The sequence below is a fragment of the Salvia hispanica genome, chromosome 1 (assembly GCF_023119035.1).
Source record: "Salvia hispanica cultivar TCC Black 2014 chromosome 1, UniMelb_Shisp_WGS_1.0, whole genome shotgun sequence".
Classification (NCBI taxonomy): domain Eukaryota; kingdom Viridiplantae; phylum Streptophyta; class Magnoliopsida; order Lamiales; family Lamiaceae; genus Salvia; species Salvia hispanica.
Genome location: NC_062965.1, coordinates 42,269,580 through 42,282,559, shown reverse-complemented (window position 1 = coordinate 42,282,559; position 12,980 = coordinate 42,269,580). Strand labels below are relative to the sequence as shown.

General features: G+C 37.2%; 2 protein-coding genes and 1 long non-coding RNA gene across 3 annotated transcripts; 1 reads left to right on the top strand and 2 right to left on the bottom strand.

The window, feature by feature from the left end:
* The first annotated feature begins 222 nt into the window (after positions 1 to 222).
* On the top strand, positions 223 to 1,975 carry LOC125215963. Its single transcript, XR_007175329.1, has 3 exons — positions 223 to 1,447; positions 1,560 to 1,631; positions 1,740 to 1,975. It is a non-coding gene; the product is annotated as an uncharacterized LOC125215963 (long non-coding RNA).
* A 158-nt stretch (positions 1,976 to 2,133) lies between these two features.
* Positions 2,134 to 5,786, bottom strand: LOC125197192 (putative disease resistance protein RGA4). Its single transcript, XM_048095908.1, has 2 exons — positions 2,304 to 5,786; positions 2,134 to 2,196 (listed from the first exon to the last, which is right to left on the bottom strand). Exons 1-2 carry the CDS (start codon positions 5,784 to 5,786, stop codon positions 2,134 to 2,136), a joined length of 3,546 nt encoding a protein of 1,181 aa, XP_047951865.1.
* A 3,764-nt stretch (positions 5,787 to 9,550) lies between these two features.
* LOC125197185 (disease resistance protein RUN1-like) lies at positions 9,551 to 10,473 on the bottom strand. Its single transcript, XM_048095899.1, has 2 exons — positions 10,427 to 10,473; positions 9,551 to 10,340 (listed from the first exon to the last, which is right to left on the bottom strand). The coding sequence occupies exons 1-2, from the start codon at positions 10,471 to 10,473 to the stop codon at positions 9,551 to 9,553; spliced, it is 837 nt and encodes a 278-aa protein (XP_047951856.1).
* Between the last annotated feature and the right edge of the window lie 2,507 nt (positions 10,474 to 12,980).

Genomic DNA, 12,980 nt, shown 5'->3' with positions numbered 1-12,980 from the left:
CCCATGATTTAATTAGATTCCTCACACCTACTTTAATTTAATTAGTGGCCCAAATTAATACCTTCATCACCAGCCCAACACAAAATAAAATTTAGGAGGCCCAACATCTAAAAAGAAAACCCAAATGCTAGAATTAAAGAGGCCCAAATACTACTCTCCCTTCCTTCAATCCATCGGCCTCTCTCTCATCCCTCATCTTCCCCAAATCAACACTAGCCCTAATCCAACCTCCCTCATCTCTCTCGGTGGTATCGCCGCCTCACCCGGTCGCCGCCATCTCGTCGTCAACGCCGCCACCCGCCGCCGCCACCTTGCGGCTGCCGCTCGTCGCTGGTGTCGCACCGTCGGAGAAGGAGAGGGAGCATCGCCTCTCTCTCTCTCTCTGTGCACCCACAGCTCTGCTCCGCCAGCGCCGCCGGCCCTCCGTCGAGCTGCGTTTCCCCTCATCGCTATCGCAGCCATCATCGTCTGGATGCGCCGCCGAGGCAGCCACAGCCACGGCGATTCGACGCTGGGATCGGGCTCTGCAAATGGCCATCCTGCCGTTGCTTGGTGTACGCGATACCGTCTTCACCTCGGAAGCTGGAGCTTGCCGTGGAGTCCCCGCGGCTGCCCTCATGGCCTCGCCGTCGCCGGCGGTCTCCGAGGATCCCTTCGGCCCTAAAGCTACGTTCTTATACTCCCTTCTATGTATTTTGTTGAGATTTGGACAGTAGTTATGTTGGTGGCCTTTTTTTTTTATTATTGTGACTTGAGTTTGTGAGTTTTGAGCTAATGTTTAGCTCACTGCAATGAGCTTGATCTTTAGGCTAAAGTATTGATCTTGAAATGGTTATAAAGTGCCACTGTGGTGGGGCTTTTAACATTTGAAGGCAGTTGCAACAACATGTGAGTTTCTATGCTGTGAAAACTACTTAAGCTGTTGATTTTTGATGTAAAGGCAGTAGCTTATTGCTTCTGGTTCTAGTGTTTCTACATGATGACATGAAAGATTGATTAAGAAAAAGGATGGGGGTGTATTACCTCTTGAAACCCCAGCTGCTTGAATTTTCAGCTCTTAGAACTCAAGCTCTCCTACTCTCAATCTTGTTATGTTGCTGGAAGTTTGAAGTATGCGGAAGGGAGTTCATAAGTGTGGTGGAGGGGCTTTTTATAGGCTGATTTTGTGTACCTTAGGGGAAATTAAATGGGCTGTCAAAGCTCTTTGTTCTCATGCTGCAGATGGCACCTTTAATTCATTTCATTTGTCTCTTTCTTGAAGCCTAAGTACTACCTTCATTAGGTTATTTGTTTGATGTGCAGGGGAGCAGGTGGCTGCTCGGGTTGGACTGAATTGGTGCAGCTGGAGGGCGACGGTTTGGGTTAGTTGAATGGCAAGGAGTCGGTCAAGGATAAGTTGCCACTCCAAATGAGGCAAGCCTCCAATTTTTTTTGGCAGCATTGAGAGGTAAACTCTACTTGTTTTATCTCAGTTTGTCCCTCCTTAATTTATTGTTTAGTACACAGATTTTGCAGCCTTGTACTCCTTAGTTTTAAGAACCTTTGTTTTCTCATTGCAGCTCTCGGTTGAGGTGGGGAGGTGCAGGAGTATGCTTGCTATTTTTAGTACAACTTGTGTTCACTTTTGCAAGGTATTGTTGTCTCATTTCCTAGAATTTCCTCTTACTTGGCAGATTTTCACATTTGTTATATGAGGTTTTGTTAACTTTTGTCATTGTCTCAATTTCCTTTTCGGGTAGAGCAAGACTTGGCTGCTGTATTGCTCCCGGCCCAGCCCGCTATCCTCGGCCTGACGGGCTTCTCGGGAACGGGCCGTGGTTCGGGCCTACAGGAAGAAAACCGAAGGGCTTGTTTGAAGGCTCACATCCCGATCTTTTACTTCATGTAACTCATTGGAAAGCTAGTTTGATAGTTTGTGTATGTAGAAGGATATTCGAACTTCTTTAGTCCGAAGTGTATCTTTAGTCTGTTCTAATTTGCTCGCTCATCCTTATTTTTTTTATTTCTATCATCTTGTAACGAAAATGATAAAAGAAAGAATTAGCTTCAATAAAGGCTCGCGTTCCATTTATTTAAAATAAAGGAGGGGACGTTACTTCTCTAGTTCCACATTACTATATTGAACACAAATAATTATAAACTGGCGCGGGTATTACATTGTGAAATGGAGGTGAGGAAATAGACATGCAACGGTTTCTGAAAACAAAAAAAAAACAAGAAAAATATTGATACTCACGTAGTCCATCAATGACGATGAAGGCGATATGGGAAATGTAGGGCCATTGGGAAATGTCAAAACATACTTGTGGGCAGTTTGAAATAATTAAGTATTTCAACTTAGCGAAGCACCGTATCACATCCATGGGTAGACGCCTTAACTTGTTGCAATTACTTATCTCCAACACCCGTAATAGGGATGAGAAGTTTCCTAACCAATCAGGTAACTCTTCCATTCCAAAATTCTCCAACTTTAATTTTTCCAGAGCAGTGAGAGTTTGAATTGATTTCGGCAGACTTTCCCAACCTTCCCTCCCCTTCAATTCTAATCCATCAATTGTGAAGCTGCATCCTTGCAATATGCCATCAACAGTCTCCATTGATCCCATCACGCTAAAATCTAATTTCAGCCTTCGAATACCAATATAATTATCAGCTGAAAATTGAGGAACACCAAGCATTCTCAGACTTGTTAGACGGGCCAATTTCGGCAGACAATCAATTATCTCAGCTACATTCTGTAGGCTACTTAAATTCTCCAACCTCAGTTTCTCGAGCGAGAATCCAAGCAGTTCACACGGCACATACACCAAAGCATTGCAGTCCTTAATATCCAACTCTTTAAGACATGCGAGGCTTCCTTCTGATTGTTGTACGCCCATATGTTCCAAATTTTGACACTTTTTTATAATCAACTTCTCCAAAGAACTGATGTTGCATAGACCATCTGGTAGTCCTCTCAAATTGGGGCATTCCTTTATCTCCAATACCGACAGATTGGGATTGCTTTCGAATAACCAATCAGGGAGACATTCCAGATCATCTATTCTTTTTACGCAAAGCTGTGTTAGCAACATCAACTGGGTCTCAAATATGTTTGCTAAAGGCCTGTAACTCCCAATGCCACTAATAGTCAAATGGTTGAGAGGCGACAAGTAAAGAGCTGGAAAATTGGTCAACTGCTTGCAAAATTGGATCGCCAAGTGCTGGAGGCGAGGAAATAGCTTGACACCACTTACATCCACTGATTCTGTGTGTACCCACTCTGTCAGCTTAGGCATGTCATATATTTGGAGGCTTTCAAGAGCTGGAAAACCAATACACTGGGATTCATGGGCATAAGACTTTATGGACTTTACATTGCTCAATCCTACCAAAGAGAGAGACTTGAGATTTGGCAACTGCCCTAACATTGGGATTTCTTCACATTCTGAGCACTGTGAAAGTTTTACTTCGATCAACTTGTTAAGTGGGATCCAAGAGCCTTGAGCCGCATTTTCAACTGCAGTCCATGTCGGAAATCTTTTTCCCTTGAATCCGTAAATCTCTAACTTCTTCAGGTTTGAGTGAGGTTGAAGGCCTTCCATCACATTCTCATCGTTTCTACATTCACTTTCACTTTCTTTCTCACTAATTTGACCTCCATATTGATGATTCCACACCAGGTGCAACTCCAATAACTTTGACTTTTTATGTAGATTTGCTTTCTCGGCCTCTTCCTTGTTACCAACCTTTTCCAGCTTAGAAATTTCCAATTTTCCATTGAGATCGTTCAAACTTCCAAGTTCTTCAACTTTATAGCCACTCTTGTCGCCCACACTAAAATAATCTAGGGTTCGGAGAGAAGTTAATAGCCCCATCTCGGCAGGCAAATCTACATTTTTCTTAACATAGAGATGCCTTAAGTTAATCAAGTATTTCAAAGTACTTGGAAGTTTCAATAAATGAACTTTCTCAGCTCTCAGTGTTTGCAAGTGAACCAGTTTACCAATCCAATCTGGAAGACGTCTAATTCTTGATCCATTAATATTAAGAACTCTCAAGTGTATCAACTTCATTATTGAACTTGGCAACTCAATATCTCTATCACTTCCAAATATTATTAAAACATGAAGACATTTGAACTCTGACAACATGTTAGCATAACTGTTATCCATGGACAATAATGTTCGCAAATATTTTGCATTTTTTTTGAAAACATGCTTTGATTTTTTTTCAAGGAACATGTATCGAACTGGGAAGATGTCAGATGCATCTTGAGGACCACCTAAAATAGAATATGCAAGATCATGCACAAGATCGTGCATCACACAACTTTCCACATTTCCATCATAATCATCTCTTTTTGCAATTTGCAGTAAAGAGTTGTGTATAAGAACAGTGATAAATTTGTCTCCCATAGATTCCATGTCACTGCTTCTGTTAGCTACAAGAAATCCTTCTGCCATCCAATACTCAATCAATTTCTTCCTTTCGATTCTATGACCTTTAGGAAAAATCGAACAATATGCAAAACACTTCTTAAGTGATGGTAGAGACAAATTATCAAAGCTCAACTTCAATATCTTTCTGATATGATCTCCTTCATCTTGTGAAATCCAATTATCTTTGATTGAGCGCCATTCTTCTTCAGATTTATTGTGCAGTACTCCGCCAACTACGTTTGCAGCTAACGGCAAACCTTGACATTTTTTCGCAATCTCTGTCCCAATTGGCTCAAATAGTGATGGAACATCCTCTTTTCCAAATGTTTTTGCTTTGATAATTGACCAACAATCGTCCTTTGATAATCCTTCAAGCTTATGAGTATAAAGTGCACTCACAGTTGAAGCAACCACCATACTTCTAGTGGTAACAACAATGACATTTCCCTTAATAGAACTAACGCCCAACAAGGAATTGATAAAACCATCCCATGTGGGACGATCTTCATTCCAAACATCATCAAGAATAAGAAGATAAGACTTATCGTTCAAAGCTTCTTGAATCTTTTTGAGAATGTCTTGCCTACTCTCAACTTCAACTTGATCAGAAGAAATTAACTCTTTGAGAATTTTCTTGAGAAGAACAATTGGATCAAAAATTTGAGAAACATGCACCCAAATATATGATCCAAACAGATTCTTTTGTTTTAGAAGATGAAAGACTTTCCTAGTCAAAGTTGTCTTCCCTAATCCTCCCATTCCCACAATGGCAAGGATAGAAACACGTTCATCAGTTGTGATACAAGAGGTAACCCTTTCAACTATTTCTGACGTCACCTTAACTCTTCCAATAAAATTTGGATCAAGAGTGAATGAGTCAGTTTCACGAGACACATCAGGCAAAGTGGGCACATTGGTGGCAAGCATCTCTTTGAGGCCAAGATCCGCAGCCTCTTTGTTAATGACCTCTAAATTCTCATTGATTTCTTGGATTCTAAGAGCCATACTTCGGGAACGTGAATAATTAAGGCATGGTGAGAAGCATGATAGTACCTTTTGTTTCATGGGTTTGTTGGGCATGATGGGCTTGATTTGTTTGCAGAGGAGATGATAGTTGAACTCATCCAAAACGTTGTCAGCATCGAACGCCACGTTTTCAAGCTTCTTGAGCCAGCTTTTGACAGCATCACCGGGATTAGTACTCATCTCTGCATCATTCAAGTATTTCTGGATCGTGTCCAGACTCTCACTTAACTTTTTTGCTTCTTTTTCGAGGCCACGGACAAGTGAGAACTCTTTCTTGGAGTGGTCGATGAGGTTTTGAACAAGAACTTGAAGGACGGCGGCGGCAGCTTCTCCCTCCATTCTTTGAGCTGATAACTGTTTCAGAGGGAAGGTTTAGAGTTTAGGAATGGAAATGGATTATTGGTGCAGTGAGAGAAGAGAAAGTGAGATCTTAGGAAACGATAAGGATAAGATATGCTTTTCATTCAAGATATGCTTTTCTTTTTCATTTTCTTATCCATCAGCTACTGCCGATAACTTCTTTTTCTTTAAATTTTAGTAGCCAAATGACAAATGAGTATATATCTAGTCAAATTATGTTTCAACGAGAAAATTTTGATCAAATTTGTTAAACAATTTGTGACTTAAGCTACTTATAATGGTGAGTTGATTAAAATAAAAGATAAATATAAGTACTTATATTAGTTAATCGTGATAAAAAAAAAACTAAACAGTCTTTATTTCTTAAACGTGTGTGTCATGAGAAAAAAAAGGACTTGGTATATACTCCCTTCGTGCAAAAGGAAGATGACTCATGCGGCACAAGATTTTATGCTTCTTTATTTTGTGTGTTAAGTGGATAGAGTAAAGTAAGAGCGAGTAAATAAAGTAGAGATAAAAGTGTTTTCATTTTAAATAAGGAGTCATCTTGGTTTGGACAAACCAAAAAAAAAGTGAGTCATCTTCAATGGGCCGGAGTATAATTTTTGCATCTCCAAAAAAAGTGAATATAATTTTTAATACTCCCTACGTCCCACTTTTGGAGTCCCAGTAACTTTTGCAAACCCGTTTTGTAAAAATCATACTAATAAATAGTTAAAGTGGAGAAATGATAAAATAAGAGAGAGAATAATGTTATTAACACTCTTCTCAATATTATTCTCTCTCGTACTTTACCATTTCTCCACTTTAACTATTTATTACTATGATTTTTACAAAATGGGTGTGTAAAAGTGAGCGGAACTCCTAAAGTGGGACGGATGGAATATTATTTATTTTTGTTTTGAAAAAATGTTAGATTTCATTATTATAGAATAATATGATGTATGCATTTAGTTGTCTTATTCTTTTTTGGAATTGCTTATAAAATCATGAAAAATAATCATTTCTAGTTTATTTGCTTCATTCAAAATTTGTACGACATCATAAAGTTTAAGAAAATTCTTTTTGAGTTTAAATAAATTTTATACAAAAAAAAAATACCAAATCTGAATTTTGATTAATAAATGCTAATTACATAATTAAATTATAAAATTTTGTGGGTGAGTTATATGGACTGGGCCTAATTTTTGGGTCTATATGTACCTCATGTCATGTTATTAAACTTGATTCCCGAGCTAGCTACTTACAAGCCATACGGGCTTGAAAATTGATGGCCTGGTTCCGGTGAGTGGGCCTCATTATTATAATGAGTCTCCTATCAAAGCTATTTATCAACTTGAACTGATTTTATTCGAATGGGCCTATTTTTTTTATCCATTTGGGCTTCATTTCATGGAAATGAAAGATCCCCTATCGACTATAAATTTATATTCCAAAATGGGGGTAGCATAAAGTTCGTTCCCAACAAAATTAGCCCTAAGTTATGAAAAAAATCGTAAAAGTAAATGAAAAATCATCGTTAATCCTTTTAAAAACAAAAAAAAAAGAGTTATGCACACCATGATCACATAATGCAAAGAAAAGGGAAAGGGAATAACTAATAAAAGAAAACAAAAGTAAAAAAGATGCCATTTAAAAAGAAAAAGACAAAGGTAGAGAAACAAAGCTACTTTCCATAATAAAGTAGTACTAGTAAAAAGTAAAATGTAGTAACACATTTTCCATCTCTATTAGTGCATTATCTCTTCTTTTTCCTCTAATCCTACTTTATTATTTTTTTTAATACATTACACATTTTTTTAAAATCTTCGTATTAGAAAGAAATGCATAAGAAAGTGCTCAAAACATATAGTACAAGGAAGCAACTCTCAACACAAATCTAAACCGCTCTTCACACAGAACGCCTAACAATGTGCTCAAAACAACATTGCACCCAACACAAAAATTGAAAGAAGACCATGGCACCCTTTGTTGGCAACATACTTGTTCAAATCTTCTAAATAAGAGAACGAACGGAGACGATTCGTGCAGAGAAATACACACATGGATTGCCCGAATGCCTCGATGTAGTTAGTTCAAGCAACGAGTGTAACCGAAGAGATCTTATTCGAGAATGTTGGTTCAAACAAAGAGTAAAGAAAGGCTGCTGAAAATTGGTTACCGGGAGCTCAAAGGGACAATAATGTGATGGAGAATGACGATGGCCATGGTGCTATAATATTGTCCCGTAAATCACAAGATGAAGCCGAAGCCGGACGAGTTGTAACATATCATGTCTGCAGGAAGGCATCCGGCAAATTTGGTGACGACGAGGTCATGAGAGATTCTACACTGTCTATTATTCGGAAATTGGTTTGGATGCAAGCAGCAAGTCTGTTTTCAATATATAGCAATAGAGTTATATGAAATCATAGTAAAAGATGATAGATGGAGTCTAATATTGAGCAAAACAGAGCATAGAAGGGATGGGTATGAGTACCTTCTTGTCCATTCACTGCTCCACCAAAGAACATAAACAACATATAAGAGAAAAACATATATATTAGCATCAGCAGCAACTTCATTGTCAGAAACAATTCAGATTCAGAAACACATCACACCACCCTTCTGCAGTCATTATCAGCATTTGCCTCTGTATCTCGCGATATAACTATTAACTAAGCTGCAACATCATGGACTCGACTCGACAGCTGTGCAGAGCCAATTGCTCCGACATGATGTGTACGCCACAACCCAAATCAAAATCATGAATCTATCACTACATATAAGTTCCATAACAAAATCAGTCCAAACTTCTTAAATACCATACATTTTACAATTTTCATGCAATAAAACCGCGGATAAAATGACTACAACCGTCAAACTCTCTTGGTATACAAATTTGTTTGAAAACAAGTCTGTGCTTCATCTTCTTTTGCCATCAGTTTAAGGAACAAGAAATACTACACACAGCACAAACACATGGCAAACCTGTTGGGAAATTTTAATTTGCAATTTGCAATTTGCAATACAAACACATGCATCCATCACTAAATATAAGTGAAGTGACAGTAGTCTAATAGACAGACAAAAGACCAAGACATAACTACAAAATATAGGAGCTTGTTGTATAAAATGCAACAACAATCAAATCAATCCAGAGTCTTAAATGCCTTACATTTTACAATTTTCATGCAATAGTCATGGATAAAACGAGTACAGCCGTCAAACTCTCTTCTTGGTATGCAAATAACACAAGTCTCTATTTCATCTTCTTCTCCAACCTGTTGGGAATTTTAATATGCAAGTTACAGTGTGAACAAGTAGAGGAAATGAAATTAATTGTTGGTGAAGCTGAATCTTACCAGTGTGGATTTGTAGAAATGTTAATGGATAATACTTCCTTCTTCACCTCAAATTCAAACATATATCCTTCGTCATCCTCCTCCAAAGTCCTAAGCTTCCTTACAGAAACACAAGAAGGAATGAAGCTGGAACAGAGAAAATTAGAGTTTAGTATCTTTGTAAGACTTCACTCACATTTTTCATCACAAGTAAAGTTAGCTCTTTTCTTACTCTTCCGCGTATCATTTATCTACTACAAAAGACTTCCAAAAAAGCACATTGATTCCTAATGAAGAATGAGAATACTATTAAAGTAGAAACGACTTATATTTTGGATTGAAATTTTATACTGATTCACTTTCTTGTACTAAGGATGTAGATAAACTAGGGAAGATTAGACTTACAATTGAGCAACAAATCTAAAGCTTGTGACCATTGACGTAGATGAGGGTGTGACTTGACAACTTGTTCCTCTCAGAGTCAATCCGTAATTTTGGACAGTCGCGAATGTGAAACTCCTGTAATTTGGTGAGGCTCTGCATTGAGGGAAGACCCCTCAAGTTTGTAAAATCAGATAGGCACAACTTTGTCAGAGATGAGAGATGTCCAAACCATTCAGGCAATGCTTCTTCTCCAAAACCCTCCAACTCTAAACTATGAAGAACCTTGAGATGTTGAATTGATTTTGGCAAACACTTCCATACATCTAGCCCTGTCAAAGTTAGTTCACCAAGTGAAAAGTGACACTCTTGCAATATGTAGTCGATTCTCGCATTAATGGCCACTCTATTCTCTTCTGACCATAGCCTGCTAATATCGATCTCCAATTTTTTCAACCTGCGAAAAGGCCAGATATAGCCACTAGAATTGAACATGAATATAGGGACAGCAACAACGGTGAGTTGTTCAAGAAATTGTGATTTTTCCAAGCAACGAAGAAACCTAGGTAGATTCTGAAGGCTCTTTAGCTCCACCACAGACACTTTCTTGAGAAAAGGCGCCAATGGCTTCACCATCATCACCAGCTCATGGCAATCATGAATCTCCAAACTGCAGAGGGATGGAAAGCTCCTCCCACCACTTGGATACGCTATGGACTTCAGATTTCGCCAGCCTCTTATAGACAACTGCTCCAGAGAATCTAGATCGTGTAAACCATCTGGTAATGCTCTCAACATGGGGCAATGCTTTACATCCAATTCAGAGAGACTATGAGTTTTACAGAACAACCAGTCTGGGAGACATTCCAATTTATAGCAGTGGTGTATCTTCAAGGATTTAAGGCGAGGAAATACCTCGCCTTCAAATTCTGTTTGTCTCTCCTCTCGCTTAGCTCAGCCATATTTAACAGTAATATACTTTCAAGTGATGGAAAGATGAATTCGTTGCTATTGCCAGTCCAACAGAATAAAGAATTTATAGACCTCACACTGCTCACATTGCTCAATTTGCTCAATCTAAGAACTTTGAGATTTGGCAAGTCCCCCAATGTCCGAATTTCTTCAAATTTTTGGCAGCTACTGAGTGTTATCTCGATCAGCCTGTCAAGCCTCCTTTTAATAATCCATGAAGGAAAGCTTTTGCCTTTGAATCCTGCAATCTTTAATACCTTTAGCTCTTGTTGAGGTTCAAGGCTTTCCAACAAAGTCACAACCTCATCATCCCTTTCAGCTCACGTGTATGATGTGGCCTCACAATTGTAGCCACCTCTGTAACATTCTAGTGGTAACAACAATAGCATTTCCCTTGATAGAAGTAACGTCCAATAAGGAATTAATAAAATCTTCCTATTCGGGAAGATCTTGATTTCAAACATTATCAAGAATAAGGAGATAAGTTTTATCTTTTAAAGCTTCGTGAAGCCTTTTCAGCATATCTTTCCTACTCTCAGTTTCAATTTTATAATAGGAAGAGGAAGGCAACCCTTCGATGACTTTCTTGAAATGAAAGGTTGGATCAAAATTTTGAGAAACACGAACCTAAATATATGATCCCAAGTGAGCCTCTTTCTTTAGATGACAGAAGACTTTTTCGGATTAGTAGCAAATTTATGATGAATTTTGATTTCACAATTACGGGTCATAATTAGCAGCGTATATAGCAACAAATTGATTGTCACCGGTAAGTAGCAACGACCTTATGTCGTTAGTAATAAATTACCAACAATATTGTAACGGATTGATATTCACTAGTAAGTAGCAACAGACAAATGTCGTTGGCAATAAATTACCAATGGAATTACAACGAGCTACTTTTCACTGGTAAGTACCAACGAAAAAATGTTGTTGGTAATTTATTACCAACAATGTTGCAGCATATTGATTTTCACTAGTAAGTAGCAACAGACAAACGTCGTTGGTAATAAATTACCAACGGAATTACAACAGACTAATTTTCACTGGTAAATACTAACGAACAAATGTCGCTGGTAATAAATTACTAACAATATTGCAGCATATTGATTTTCATTAGTAAGTAGCAACAGACAAATATTGTTGGTAATAAATTACCAACGAAATTACAACAGACTAATTTTCACTGGTAAGTACCAACGAACAAATGTCGCTGGTAATAAATTACTAACAATATTGCAGTTGATTGATATTCACTAGTAAGTAGCAACAGACAAATATCGTGGGCAATTTATTACCAACGAAACTATAGCAGACTACGGGTAAGTAGCAACAGACAATGTCGTTGGTAATAAATTACCAATAAATTAGCAACGGCGAATGATCTGCGACTAATTAACAACAAAAAATTCCACTGGTAATAACTATTTTAATAGAAAGTTGCAAAATATTACTCCCTCCGTCCCAATAAATATGAAAGGTTTGCTTTTTGGAACGAGTTTTTATTTAGTGTTGTTTTTGTGAGTTTTAAAAAAGAAAGAGTAAAGTAAGAGAGAGGGAAAAGTAGAGATAATGTTATTTGTATTTTAGGAAACATTTCATTTTTAACGGGACAACCCAAAAAGGAAAACGTTTGATTTTTAATGGGGCGGAGGGAGTAATTAATAATAACTCTGACTTATATTATTATTATGTTTGTTAATTTTAATGTAAATTAATAATAATAAGAAGAAGACATTTTCAATCATACTCTCTCATTATACAAGTGATTGATTTCCCTTTTATGTTTGTCTAACCACCAATGATTGATTTTGATATTGCGCAAAAAAAATACGTTACTCTCTTTTAATTATTTTATTCTTTTTTATCTCTATCACTTTTATTTTCTCTCATTTAATTGAATATGATTTTCTAAAATCCAGTCTCGAAGAGAAATCAATCATTTGTAATAGTCACTAGACATTTCTACTGTCGGTAATAAAAACAATATTATGCAATCTATTAATACTCCCTTCGTCCTAACTCAAGTGATTGATTTCTTTTTTGCCGTTGTTTTACGAAAATGATAATAAATAGTTAAAGTGCAGAGAAAGTAAAGCAAGAGAGAGAATAATATAGAAGAGAGTGGTATCTACATTATTCTCTTACTAATTTTACTTTCTCTCCACTTTAACTATTTATATCGTTTTCCCCAAACATGTGCCGAAAAGCAGTTAATCATTTGAGGTGAGACGGAGGGAAGTATTAGTTAATTATGAGTTCTCTTTTCTTATTCTTTCTAGTTTTTGAAGCTTTTTGAAGTATTGGTAATATAATTAATCACACAAATTAGCATTAAAAAATGTCCTTATTTTATTGTAGTGAATTGATAAAATTTAAATATAATATAATGACAAAATAAACTAAAATCTTTTAATAAACCATTGTAAGGAAGAGAAGTGATTTATGTAATCTACTTATAATAGTAATTCGGTAGAAATTTGCCGGTGGAAATAAA

Coding starts and splice junctions, on each gene's coding strand:
- LOC125197192 (XM_048095908.1), bottom strand. CDS start 5,786: ATGGAGGGAGAAGCTGCCGCCGCCGTCCTTCAAGTTCTTGTTCAAAAC. Junction 2,197..2,303: donor TTATTTCAAACTGCCCACAA/GTATGTTTTGAC, acceptor TTTTGTTTTCAG/AAACCGTTGCATGTCTATTT.
- LOC125197185 (XM_048095899.1), bottom strand. CDS start 10,473: ATGGCTGAGCTAAGCGAGAGGAGAGACAAACAGAATTTGAAGGCGAG. Junction 10,341..10,426: donor AAACAGAATTTGAAGGCGAG/GTATTTCCTCGC, acceptor TAAAACTCATAG/TCTCTCTGAATTGGATGTAA.